The 13383-nt window shown below is 36.7% G+C and overlaps 1 protein-coding gene across 2 annotated transcripts; it reads right to left on the bottom strand.

Moving 5' to 3' along the window:
* On the bottom strand, positions 9710 to 13343 carry LOC104725656 (trehalose-phosphate phosphatase A). Of its 2 annotated transcripts, none has more exons than XM_010444346.2 (11): positions 13029 to 13343; positions 11682 to 12109; positions 11440 to 11583; positions 11260 to 11331; positions 11053 to 11175; positions 10910 to 10966; positions 10723 to 10824; positions 10559 to 10636; positions 10383 to 10452; positions 10133 to 10299; positions 9710 to 10045 (listed from the first exon to the last, which is right to left on the bottom strand). In XM_010444346.2, the coding sequence occupies exons 2-11, from the start codon at positions 11967 to 11969 to the stop codon at positions 9995 to 9997; spliced, it is 1152 nt and encodes a 383-aa protein (XP_010442648.1). In that variant the 5' UTR covers positions 11970 to 12109; positions 13029 to 13343; the 3' UTR covers positions 9710 to 9994. The 2 variants fall into 2 exon arrangements, with proteins under 2 accessions (XP_010442648.1, XP_010442651.1); XM_010444349.2 differs by having other exon boundaries at positions 11440 to 11580; positions 13029 to 13342.

Here is a 13383-nt window from a genome sequence, read left to right as displayed (position 1 = left end):
CTGATCATTCTTTCTCATCTGCAGTTCATCTGTCTGAACTAATTTCACACACGGATCAACCTTCTGTTCACCAGAACTTAAAGCACATTTACCATCAGATTTGTGAGAAAGATATCCATGTGATAAGCTTCTGAGAAATTCCTTGACAAACCTCATATCCTTGTAAACCTTCTTCACCCTTCTGGTCTCCTTAGAGAAGCCTTCCAAACGATCCAAAGCTTCATTCATCGACATATACCCTTGCACCATTGCGAACAGATCCATCAGCAAGCAGCTAAAAATAGTAGATAGCGCATCAGTGTTCTGTTTTCCCTTTAACTTCTCCTCAGACGTCCACAGCTTACAGGGCTTTATTACAGTTTCTCCTCTCATGTTCGTAAGTGTTGGAAGTGACCAACCATCTTCAACAACGAACCAGGCTTCCATATCACGACTCTGAATCATCTGTCTGGTTTGTGCTTTCCAATCACCATAATGCTCAGCGTCAAGCATCAGTGGATTGTTCTCATCAACGAACTATTGTGGATTCTCCATACCTCGTCTCAAGATCTCACCTGTTGAAATGATACACAATTCTTTTATCAGGCGTCTGCTCTGATACCAATTGTTAAGGTATAGAGATACACAACCCACTGATTTATGCTTGGAACGCGCCAAGCCAAAGCTTTTCTCTTCAATCTTATTAACAAAATTTATCTCTTACAATGATACAATTTTGTCTCGACCCTTACTCAACCTACTCTACCCAATAGGATTGATCCCGACTAAGAATGAATCTGAAACTTCTCTTTTCTATCTAACACAACACCCTGTATAGATCTAAGAGAAGAAAACCAACCCTCTCTCTTTTTATCTATGAGAGACAAAAACCAACCCTCTCTCTTTTCTATCTAAACTCTCACCAATGTAGATCTAAGAGAAAGAAAAAACAATTCTTTGCGCACTTAATCACTACCCTGATTAACGTCACAGAGAACTGGGAACACCCCTTCTAAGCCTTATATTTGTGGCTTCGAAGTTTACAACTGTATCAATATTCTAGAGTGCTCAACTTGGCTCGTGGCCTACTCCTAAAATATATATACACGATTTGAGAAACCCTAGAAGGCGAATCTCCAAGTATCAAGGGATAAGGAAACTGCTTGCTCCTCAAGCTTATCCTTTCCTTATTTTTCGTAGAGAATATTCTTCATATGTCCAAGTGCAATCCCGTCTCTATCTTCAATGCCAAGTCAACAACCTTCTTTGACGCATCATCACATCCACTCACGTTTTGCCACGTCAGCTCACACATCCATGTCAGAAACTCAGGCGTCTGTGATCTGATGCAGTTTCCTGATTGACACAAGGCTCTGTTCGGCACAACGACTTGTTCCTCACAGCGAGTTGTTTCAGAATTTGCATTTACATATATATCTATGTTAAATACTCCCTTTTTTTTTTGAGTTATGAATGGTGGAGGCATGGAGCACTATGACGTTAAGATCGATTAGAAAATGTAATAGACGACAAAAAAAAAGAGACTTTAAAATCGATTTTTGTGACAATTAATTTTGTTTGTATGTGTTCAACTATAAAACTCCAATAGATATAAATAACAATCTAACAAAAAACTCATAATTAATAACTATCATGTTTTTAATATTAGATATATCCTTTTGACCAAAAAAAAAAATTAGATATATCCAAATTTACATTTAAATACTCTTTATTTTTAGAAAATAAATATTTTAAGATAACATTTATTTTCTAAAAGCATTGCATCCCCAAATGCATGCAAGATTGCTTTTGCATAGGATGGAATACATTAGTTAGAATGTAGTAGTTTATTTTGTTTTTATCATTGAATGTTCATTTGACTAACAAAAACTCAAAATACAGTGGTAACTTAATTCTTTAAACTATTTTTTTGGTATACTATATACTTTCAACATTTTAGATGTCAATTAGTTGCTGTATTTTTTGTTATTAATATTAGTTCTCGATGTCAATACTTGAGACTCGGGGAATAGTTGGAACCTCCTTAACCATGGCAGAGATAAACACTTTTACTCATTTTGTTAATGTGTTTCTTAGAACAAAACTTCTCAACTTAATTAGTCTAATTATCCAATTCATGTGTATCCAGGAATTAATATGCCTATTTCTCATTGGAATGCCACCACATTCCAAATACTTCGAAATGAACCCGTAAAATAAGATGCACCTTTTTATGTTTAGTTGTGGCCTTGTGGGTATGTAAAACTGAGATTTACCTAATTTTACACAAATCTTTGTAAAAATAACTAGAATAACACTTTCGAATTGGATAACTAGAGTAAACCAATATTTCTGATAAAAGACTCATTAAAATATAATAAATATAATACTAACCATTAAATATAGATTGAATTCTCAATGTACTACTTGTTGTGAAGGTGATGTTGTGATACCACTAGTAAAAAAGATTTGTATAGTTACTAAAAAATGTGTAGGTATAACTAGATTTATGTAGCTAAAAAAAATTGTTACAGATTTGAGACCAAAAAAATTAGTAACTATTTTGTCGTCGTAAAATAACTTTTTATAATAAATTGTCGCAAATTGCCACAAATCAGATACAAATTAATTTATCGCTATTTGCTACTAATTGTTACATTTCCTTTACCTATCAGTTAAAAATTGCATCAGTTATATCAGTAACTTGTAGTTATAAAATGTTATAAAATTTTTGTGGCTAATTTCCTCACAAAATTATTCATAATTTTTTTTTTGCTATATGAATTAAATTGAATTTGTATATAATTTGCATATTAAAATCATGTTTGCAGAGGTCAGGTTTAACCCGAAAGGTCCAAAGATACCCTAGCAGACAAGAAGAACATAGACCCTCACTTTCCAGAGGTCAGGTTTCTAGATCCTACTACTCGCCCTGAGATGTGTCTGGAAATGCTCATAACATGACTAAGGAGAGATCGTACCTAGCAAATTTACAATGGAGGGAGAGAGCAACATGTTCTGTAATCACCCGCTCTGATAGCTCTGAATCCTCTCGCCCTCGAATACCCCCTTTAGAGAGATCATTACCCTCTGTAGAGACTGCAACCCCACCCCCTCCTCTGATCCCAACAACTGAAGAAGTTCTGGAAGAATTAAGGGAGGTCACTGTCCAATACATAAGCTGCTCCAACCCAAGCGAAAGTGCTGCTAGAAAGTGTAGAGTTATTCAAGAAGAGGCAAAAGGGTTCACTGCAGAAACAGCAGCTCAAATCATTGAGGCCGCAAAGGTGGCTAACCAAGCCATTTGGCTGACAATTCATCTCCTCATAATGCTCCTTTAGAGGAAAACGTTGACCTTCCCCCTCATCCTGCAACTAGAGAGGCAACACTAGTGGCCGCTACGAAGAAAAAGAGAGGTCGACCTCCTTTGGCAAAACAGATAAACAGGAGCCCTCTACATTTAAACGGTGCGAAATCATGCAAGAGAAACAAATTCCTACTCCAAAGCTCACCTAAGACCAATGACAATGCTAGTTTGGGTATCGATAAAAGGGGAGAAAGCAGTGAAGGTCCTAACAGAGTTTCAGCTAAGAAATGATTATCCCTTCCCCAAGGAGACGTGCAAAAACAGCAAAATTGCCCAAACAGGAAGGATGCCCTCATACCTGCAATGATAAGGAAGAAGGTGGATTTTCAAAACCCACCTCCTCCTCTTCCTTAAAGCTCCTGAGCTGGAACGGTTGTGGGCTGGGGAATCCCATAACAGTCCAGCGGCTTCGAGAGATCCACTCCAAGGACTCTCCGAAAATCATTTTCCTCATGGAGACCAAGAACCCTGATGAAACTGTCCTAAAGAAGTTAGATTGGCTCCATTACCCTAATAAACTTTTAATCTCCCCCCACAGCCCTGGTGGAGGCGGTTTAGCACTTTATTGAAATCAGGAAACGGAACTTACCGTGCTGTCAAGCTGCCAGAACCATAGACACACAAATACGAGTTAATGGTAAGAGTTTCTTTGCCACATTCTTATACGGTGAACCTGACATAAGCAAAAGAAAGATTATTTGGGATCAATTAACAGCTGTGGGCAAAGACAGAGACGACCCTTGGTTCCTAATTGGTGACTTTAATGATATAATTGATGCCTCAGAGAAACAAGGAGGAGCATACAGACATGAGGGTACTTTTGTTGACATCAGAACCTTTATGAATGAATGCGACCTATTTGATCTAAGGCACTCTGGCAATTTCCTATCCTGGAGGGGGAAAGAAATGATCACCTAGTACACTGCAGTCTGGATAGAGCAATGTCCAATGCTGCTTGGGCTGTAGAGTACCCCTCGAGCCGAAGTGCATACTTGAATATTGAGGGCTCAGATCACAGATCGCTCCTTACTCATCTAGACCTGACAAAAAAAGAAAAAGAGGGGAGTGTTCATGTACGATAGGCACCTTAAAGAAAATGAAGAAATCACGAAGTTAATTAAAGCGGCCTAGTCTTTTGATGAAAAGGAATTGGTGGAAGAAAAGATTAGCCGATGTCGGACTGAGATCATCTCCTGGACTAAGACAAACCACCAAAATAGTAAGCTTGTTATTGAGGAACTTAAAGAAAAGCTAGAGGAAGCTACGGTAAGCCAAGTTTCTGATCAAACCTTGATATCCTCGATAAACAATAAACTGCTGTTAGCTTACAAAGCGAAGTAGGAATTCTGGCAACAAAGGAGTAGACAATTGTGGTTAGCTCTGGGGGACAAGAATACGAGCTATTTCCACTCCATTACCAGAGGGAGAACCACGGTTAATAAATTTGCAGTAATTGAGGATAAGGAGGGTCAACCTACTTATGAAGAGCAAGCTATCCTGAAGGTGATATCTGACTATTTCACTGAGTTATTCTCCACCAAGCCGGGAGAGAGACGTCGTTTAGTAGAGAACTCAATCTCACCGTGTATAACAGAAGAAATCAATCAGAGTCTTATAGCTCATCCAACCCCAGAAGAAATTCAAAAAGCTTGCTTCTCTATTCATGCAGAGAAAGCTCTGGGTCCCGATGGCTTCTCTGCCAGTTTCTTTCAATCTAACTGGGAAAACATGGGCCCAAATGTGGTCTTGGAGATCCAATCCTTCTTCTCCTCGTCGTGCCTACAACATAGCATTAACAAAACACACATCAGACTGATTCCTAAGATCCAAAGCCCTCAAAGAATGATGGACTACATACAAATAGCCCTCTGTTCTGTTTTTTATAAGATCATATCCAAATTAATTTTGAGAAGACTCCAACCGGTGCTGCAAAACATTATTTCGGAGACTCATTCTGCTTTTGAGCCTAAGAGAGCTATTTCTAACAATGTCCTAATATCTCATGAAGCCCTGCATTATCTCAAAACCTCTGGTGCTACTAAGAGATGCTACATGGCGGTAAAAACTGATATGAGTAAGGCATATGACCGACTTGAATGGGATTTCATAGAACTGGTAATGGAGAGAATGAGCTTTCACCAAGTTTGGATATGATGGCTTATGCAGTGTATCTCTACGGTCTCCTATGCGTTCCTACTCAACGTTTCTTCTCAGGGTTTAGTTCTACCTACAAGGGGGATTAGACAAGGCGACCCCTTGTCCCCCTACCTATTTATCCTATGTACTGAGGTACTAGCAGGAATGTGTGCAAAAGCTCAACTAGATGGAAGCTTACTTGGCATTAGAGTCGCCATGGGCAGTCCCCGCTTTAACCACCTCCTGTTTGCAGATGATACCATGTTCTTCTGTAGATCGGACGCTCAGAGTTGTCGAGTCCTCATGAAGATACTACATCAGTACGAAGAGGCATCTGGTAAGATGATAAATAAAGCTAAATCAGTAGTCACTTTTTCAGTCAAGACAGAAGAACACATCAAACAAGAGGCCCAACAAATCCTTGTTACACAAAAAGTGGGAGGCTTAGGTAAATACCTTGGGCTTCCTGAAATGTTTGGAAGAAAGAAACGGGATCTTTTCAACCAAATCATTGCTCGGATAAACCAAAGAGCTAAGAGTTGCTCTGAAGATTCCTGTCCTCTGCGGGGAAAACCGTATTGTTAAAATCTGTGCTATCGGCTATACCAACTTACTCAATGACTTGCTTCAAACTCCCAGTCTCCCTGTGTAAAAGAATCCAATCAGCTCTAACCAGGTTTTGGTGGGATTCCTCCCTAGACAAGAAGAAGATGACTTGGATAGCCTGGTCAAAAATGGCAAAAACTAAGAGGGATGGAGGTTTGGGTTTTAAAGATATCTCAGCTTTCAACGATGCTCTTCTTGCAAAAGTAAGTTGGAGAATACTTACACATCCGACGTTTTTGCTAGCACGAATCCTCTTAGGCAAGTACTGTACCACCGCACCCTTCCTGAATGCCAAGTCTCCTCCACGGCTTCTCACGGCTGGCGTGGCATCTGTATTGGACGCGATCTACTCAAATCTCAATTGGGGATTGGCTTAGGCTCAGGTGACACTACTAGGGTTTGGTCAGATCTGTGGCTATCTGTGTCCTCCCCATTAATACCAGTAGGACCACCTACAAAGCATAATAGAGAGATGCTTGTTAAGGATCTGGTGTGTCCTGTCTCCAAAGATTGGGATTCAAATCTTATACGCCAAAACCTTCCTCAGTATGAATCCTATATCCTCTCTCTCCGACTGAGTAAATTGGGGGCTCAGGATAAACATTTATGGTTGCCTACTAAGGATGGTGAGTACAGTGTAAAGACAGGATACCACTCAACATTAATGTTGAAAGACTCTCTAACCCAACCACCCCAACCACCCACCCATCCTAATTTTAAGTGGCTTCAAGACATTTGGAACCTACAATGCGCACCAAAGATTAAAACCTTTCTCTGGAGAGCTATGAACAACGGCTTACAAGTGGGAACGAACCTACAGATCCGAGGCATCAACCAGTTGGCTTTCTGTCCACACTGTGATCAAGAGGAATCGCTTTTGCACCTCTTCTTTCAGTGTCCTGTTGCAATTGAAATCTGGGATTTGCTTCCAGTTGTGCATCATCTCAATCTCTCCCATCTGTTAAGCTTCCAACAAGGACTAGAGATGGCGAATAAACTAAGTTGTTTACCTCCGACAGGATTGCCGAAAGGTGTCATCTCCCCTTGGATCCTGTGGGCGATATGGACCAATAGAAATAGGCGAATTTTTGAGCAGATCCAAACACCTAGTCGAGAGGTTGCCACTCAGGTGATCAGCCAAGCCCGAAACTGGGTAAATGCTCAGATCTACCCCAGAAGCCCCAATCCCCAAACCCCACCGACCCAAGCTAACTCTTCAAATCCCGACATTACCCGCTGTTTCTCTGATGCAGCGTGGAATAAGGAAACAAATCAAGCGGGTTTTGGATGGTTGTTTGAGCAACACCTTCCCTCCTCTGAGAGACAAGGTAAAGCGGTGGCGGCGAATGTGAGCTCCCCCTAGTGGCGGAAGCTTTGGCCTTGCTTCATGCTCTCCGTCATGCCCGAGAGCTTGGTTTTCAGAAACTTTCTTTTTCTTCAGATTCACAGCAGTTGATCAAAGCACTCAATTCGGAGTTCCATATGAAGGAACTTTATGGGATTCAACACGACATCCTTACTCTATCTCTCGATTTCTTAGTTTGCGATTTCATCTTTCTAAAATGTGAAAACAACTTTCGAGCCGATACGGCAGCTAAAGAGGCACTGATGTCTCTTTCCTTTGTAACATTTGATTAAGTTTTAATCTAAGATTTGACAAAAAAAAAAAATCTTGTTTGCAAAATTTATTTAAATGAATTTTTATATAACTTTTTTATTGCATAAATCATCAAAAATATCCATTACACAAAACATACGTAACATGTATTTACATTTAATTAATTATCTAATCTTAATAACCTAAGGTTTTAGATTATACAAGAATAACACCAACATTCATTGTGATAAACCTTTTGTTGAAGAAGAACATGTATAACATTGTTTAATTTTTTGGTTAAAATACACTAATAGTTGTTGTTTAACCACAAATATGAGTGATTTATTAGTTTTACCTCAGAGGGGTCAAGAAACGAGTAAAAGGCATGCAATATTGATTCGTCCATCTCGTGACATTACTTCCACCTTTAGTCAAAACTATTTCTTAACTAAGTGTTTTAGCTAAATGGGTTATGATCAGAGTAAACCTTAATTGCATCTGCCTCTCTTCGATCATCCCCCGACATAGATCGAGTCACAATTGTTTACGCCTGAATAGATGTTTCATAGAACAAAACAAAGATTCCTAACATAAGCAAAAGAAGATTAATATTCAGCGTAACAAACATGATGACATGGATGTTATATTTGACCACACAAGAAAACGTTCTAGATGAAGAAAATGAAACAAGTTGTTAATGTTAATGTTAATGTTAATGTTAATGTTAATGTTAATGTTAATGTTAATGTTAATGTTAATGTTAATGTTAATGTTAATGTTAATGTTAATGTTAATGTTAATGTTAATGTTAATGTTAATGTTAATGTTAATGTTAATGTTAATGTTAATGTTAATGTTAATGTTAATGTTAATGTTAATGTTAATGTTAATGTTAATGTTAATGTTAATGTTAATGTTAATGTTAATGTTAATGTTAATGTTAATGTTAATGTTAATGTTAATGTTAATGTTAATGTTAATGTTAATGTTAATGTTAATGTTAATGTTAATGTTAATGTTAATGTTAATGTTAATGTTAATGTTAATGTTAATGTTAATGTTAATGTTAATGTTAATGTTAATGTTACACGGTTCCTTCCACTAATGATAGTCAAATAAGTTGTTCTCCCGAAGAATTTAAAACAAATTAAAATTAATATTTAGAGAAAAACATTTCAAGAGTCAACTAGCATTTTTCAACAATGACCTTATTTCATTTCTAAGAAAAAACATTGAAATTTACATCTCAACATGAGTTCATTTCGCTCTCTATATATATATTCATGCATTCACATTTTAAAACTCATCCTTTAAAATTATTTCAAAAAATGTATAAGGTTTGCTTACTAACTTTGAGTTTTCTGGTGCTCTCTGGATTATTAAACACAGCAGAGGCTCGAGTACTACCATACGAATCTCCAAACCCCAGTAAGTGGTTATATATGCCCAATACGATTTTGTAGTTCAGTTTTTAATTTAAGAAAATCGAACTTGAAAAAATTAGTTTTTTCTTTCCATTAGATTTTTGTACTAGTTTTTGTATAGTGTATACAATGATTAGGATTGGTTCAACTACTACATCATATAAAATGATATATATATATATATTTATATATATATTTTTTCTCCAAAAACAAGAAAACAACAATTTGAGTATATATTTAGAGTAAAAATATATATATATATATATATTTTTACTCTAAATATATACTCAAATTGTTGTTTTCTTGTTTTTGGTAAGAAATAGGAGAAGAAGGGGTTTGGGATCTAAAGGTGATTAAAGAGATCAAGGCTGAGGTTGGTGGAAGTTGTTCACCACGTGCAGGTGGTAAAGGGCCACCCAGAAGTCCAGGCGCATCAGATATACCAGGCTCCCGAAGACGTTGTAAACCTCCTTAGCAATAGTAAGTTCTACTATATAATATGTTAACTCAAGTTTTGATTGAGAAGAATGTAAAAGTTATGTGCCTTTTTGTCCTATTAATAAACCTTCACATAAAAGCATTAAACCAAAATGAGACAAATGATTTGAATTAATCCGGAGATTAAAAGACAGTTTATCCAAGATAAAAAGAAGAATTTACAGTTGTAGAAGATAAAGAGATTGATCGGAAAAAGAGGATCTCCGGCATGTTTTGAAGCCTTCATGTGATCTCTTTTCCGATCCGATACCGTTAAGTTAAATCTCAACGGTATTTGTATAAAGCCGAAAGTAACAATAATAATCCTCAAAACTTCTTCCATATTTGTAATCATATATATATATATATATATTAACGTTTACCATTTTCTTCTACTTCTTCTTCTACTTAACCCATTGATCTCTTCCATGTGACCAATGATTTCAGAAACTCCATCACCTGATAGATAGATTACAAACAAATCAAAACTCATATAGATCAAAATGACATAGCTGGAGTATTCAGTAGAGTGATGTATTAGTTTACCTCAGAAGGGTCACGAAGCGAGTAAAAGGCATTACTGTCTTTGGGTACAGCAGAGACTAATATACCATAACCATGATTCGGTCCTTCTCGTAATACCTTGAATGCATCTTCGTCTGTTCGATCATCCCCAACATATATTGGAAGAACATCCTCACAGTTTGTTAGGCCTTAAAAAAAAATGTTTCAAGAGTCAATGACCAAACCAAGATTTCATAACAGAAGCAGAGAAGAAAGTGTTTTTTTTAACTACCAAGAGATTCGAGTAGGAATGTCACAGCTTTCCCTTTGTCCCAGTCAATCACTGGTCGGATCTCTAAAACCTTTAAAGCAACACAAACCAACCAAGAAACAAAAAAAATCAAACTTTGAAAACGTTTCAAATTTGTTTTTGTCTTGAAATTTTCAAGAAAAATTGAGATGTTTTACCTTCCGACCGTGTGTTAGCCGTAGTTTTGGATATGTTCTGATAACATCATCAACACACTGTGCAACCGATGCCCAATTCTGTAACAAATATAACAACTCTTTAAAGAAAAGTGTATTGGTTTTAAAGGAAGCAAACCGGTTATTGAATAGAGAGATATTCAAACCTTTTCTTCTACATTGCGGTAATGGACAGAGATGCAGAACTTGTTGTCTTCTACTTTGATCCCTTTGATATCGTTTGTACTCTCTATAAGAGAACAAAGCACCTAAGAAGATAATTTCACTCAACAATCAAAAATGATGTCGCTATTACTATATATGTATACATCAGAAGATGTTTTGTAAATATACCTTATCGATCATTGGTAAAAACTCGCTAGCGGGCTGGAATAGATTTACATCTTTCCCCTGACAAATGCCAAAATCACATTCAAGAATCTGATGTATAGCATACAGATATTGCAGAAAACAAACAAAAGGCAAGAAAAATAAACCTTTTCGTTGACTGATACAGTACGGCTATGTTCATGGTTTAAAGATTCTCCTGCAGGACTCATGATGTCCATCCCGTGGCTTCCAGCGTAGTAAAGTTCACTCAAATTAACAAACTCGTACACCTGAAGAAAAATGGATTATTAAAAACACTAGATTACAGAAGAAACTGTTCTTGATGATGGAAATGTAACAAGTAAAACATTAACCTTATCACGGCTTCTTCCACTTATGATCGCAGTTGGGAAGTACTTGGCAACGTTTTGCACTGCACTACGCATCTACACATGTAAAAAGGCGTCAAACCATATAGTATTCATTAGAATGATGAAGCAAAATTTTGATCTGTTTTAGCAATTGAGTTAAGTAGGGGGAAGTCAAACACTTACAGCACTTGACATGTAAGCGCAATCAGGTTCCTCAACTATAGGCGAAAGTGTCCCGTCATAATCAAGAAACAATGCTATTCTTTTACCCTTTGCAAAACTCATGATTTTCTCGAAAGAAGTAAGTGCTGATGGATACTTGAGCTGCTAAAACATAGTTACAAGACAAAAGAAAAGATTAGCAAGATCAAAATAACGACTTAATGTTCAGAAAAGAATATAAAGAGGGACAGTAAGGGACAAACCATCCATTCGCGATAAGTCATATCTGTGGCCTCACTGCTGATGTTATCTTTGTTAACTAGTGTTGGAGGAGGAGAAGAAGATTTCATTGCATCAAGCCAACAATTAGACTTAACATCATCAAGGACACCAGTTTTCTTTCTAGGAACGGTTAGAAGAAGGTTACTGTTCTGTGACAGCGCTGCAGCTGATGAGTAAGGGATTCTGTTCTGACGAATGGTTAATCTTGCATTGCTTAACGGTGGAGAATCAGTCATTACAGGAGATGAGTGACCAGATTTTATGTCCATAACAACACCAAATGTTGTTACAAGCAAACTGTATAATATATCGAAGTTTCTCAGAGGATTCTCAGATAGAAGAAGCTCTACAACTTCACTTATATACTCAAATTCTTTAAAGAATCCTATTCCTCAGAGAAACTTGGACCCTGAAATGTAGATGCCAAGAACCAGTTAAGGTGTGATCACTATAAGTCTCTGAAGCTAAAACAGGAAAACATTGGATACCAAAGCTAATACACATTGACCTGAAAGCTATTATCCAAAGAGAAAGAAACAAAATGTTTGTAACATTTCTTTGTCTTTATTTAGCTGACAGTTGTACGAAAGGGTAATCAAGAAAACACATTATTCATGAAATGACTTTACTTTGTAGTATTGCCAGAGAGAGATATGGCATAATGGTGAATATAGAACAACCTCTATGTCAATTCAAGGGACTAAAATCTCCAGATAGAGTTTCTGAGTGATACACAGAAACTCTCTCATCATTCACAATTTTTGACCAAACCCCACATTTTCAAGCATCAGAGATACAAATGGGTTGTATAGAAACTAACTACTGTTGTAAAACTACATTTCAGAAAATGGTAAAAAAAAAAAAAGAGACAAATTGCCACTAATAGAACAAAAGAAGACACATCAGAGTATGGTATGGAAGGAAACATTAAAAGTTTTAGTAACACACACACTTGCAGAATAGACAAACTGAAAAACATATTAGACCCACCAGCCACCACCACCACCAAATTCAAAATGTGTTGCTCGTAAAGCTTGACAAATCATTGTCACTCTCTCATAAAATTCCAAACCCAAAAGAAACAAAGTACCAAATTCCTTAACCCAGAAAACAAAATCCTGTCTTTTTTTGTTCTTATTAAAAAAAAAAAAACTAGTTCATACATTTTAATCATACGACAAACAAACATCCCCCAATACAAAACTACAATAACCCTTGAGCCAAAAAAAACTGAAAAATCCCAGCTCATAACGAAGAACAGATTGTAAAAATGGCTAATTTATGCGCAAAATGGGATAAAAGACGAAGCTTTTGAGTTAAGAAATTACCTGAGAAAAATGCAGACACAACAAGTTTCGAAACCGGAAACGAAGAATGATTTTTAAAAGACAGAGACTTTTTTTTTTTTTAATTTCGTTTTCTCTCTTCTTCTTCTTCGAATTTGTTTGATTTTTTTTTTTTTCTAATTCTCGCGGTTTCTCGGCAACCAAATAAGGGACACAGAAAATAAATGGGGAAGAAGAAGATTTGCCAAAAAGAACCCAAATGGTGAATATAAGTGCCCCGAGAAAATCGCAGAGAACTATCTCCCAAAATATATAAAAGTCCAAATTTTTCTGTGGTATTAGTAAAATTATAGTATAAAATCTAAGAATGTAACCAAAAAACAAAAAAAAAAAAAAA

The sequence above is a fragment of the Camelina sativa genome, chromosome 11, assembly GCF_000633955.1.
Source record: "Camelina sativa cultivar DH55 chromosome 11, Cs, whole genome shotgun sequence".
In the NCBI taxonomy this organism is placed as follows: domain Eukaryota; kingdom Viridiplantae; phylum Streptophyta; class Magnoliopsida; order Brassicales; family Brassicaceae; genus Camelina; species Camelina sativa.
This window is presented reverse-complemented; position numbering and strand designations above follow the sequence as displayed.

Excerpts from the sequence above, each read along its gene's own strand:
- LOC104725656 (XM_010444346.2), bottom strand. The coding sequence starts at position 11,969 with ATGGACATAAAATCTGGTCACTCATCTCCTGTAATGACTGATTCTCCA. Across the intron at positions 11,176-11,259 it reads GTGGAAGAAGCCGTGATAAG|GTGTACGAGTTTGTTAATTT; the intron begins GTTAATGTTTTA and ends ATTTTTCTTCAG. Across the intron at positions 10,300-10,382 it reads ATTCCTACTCGAATCTCTTG|GCCTAACAAACTGTGAGGAT; the intron begins GTAGTTAAAAAA and ends TTTTTTTTTAAG.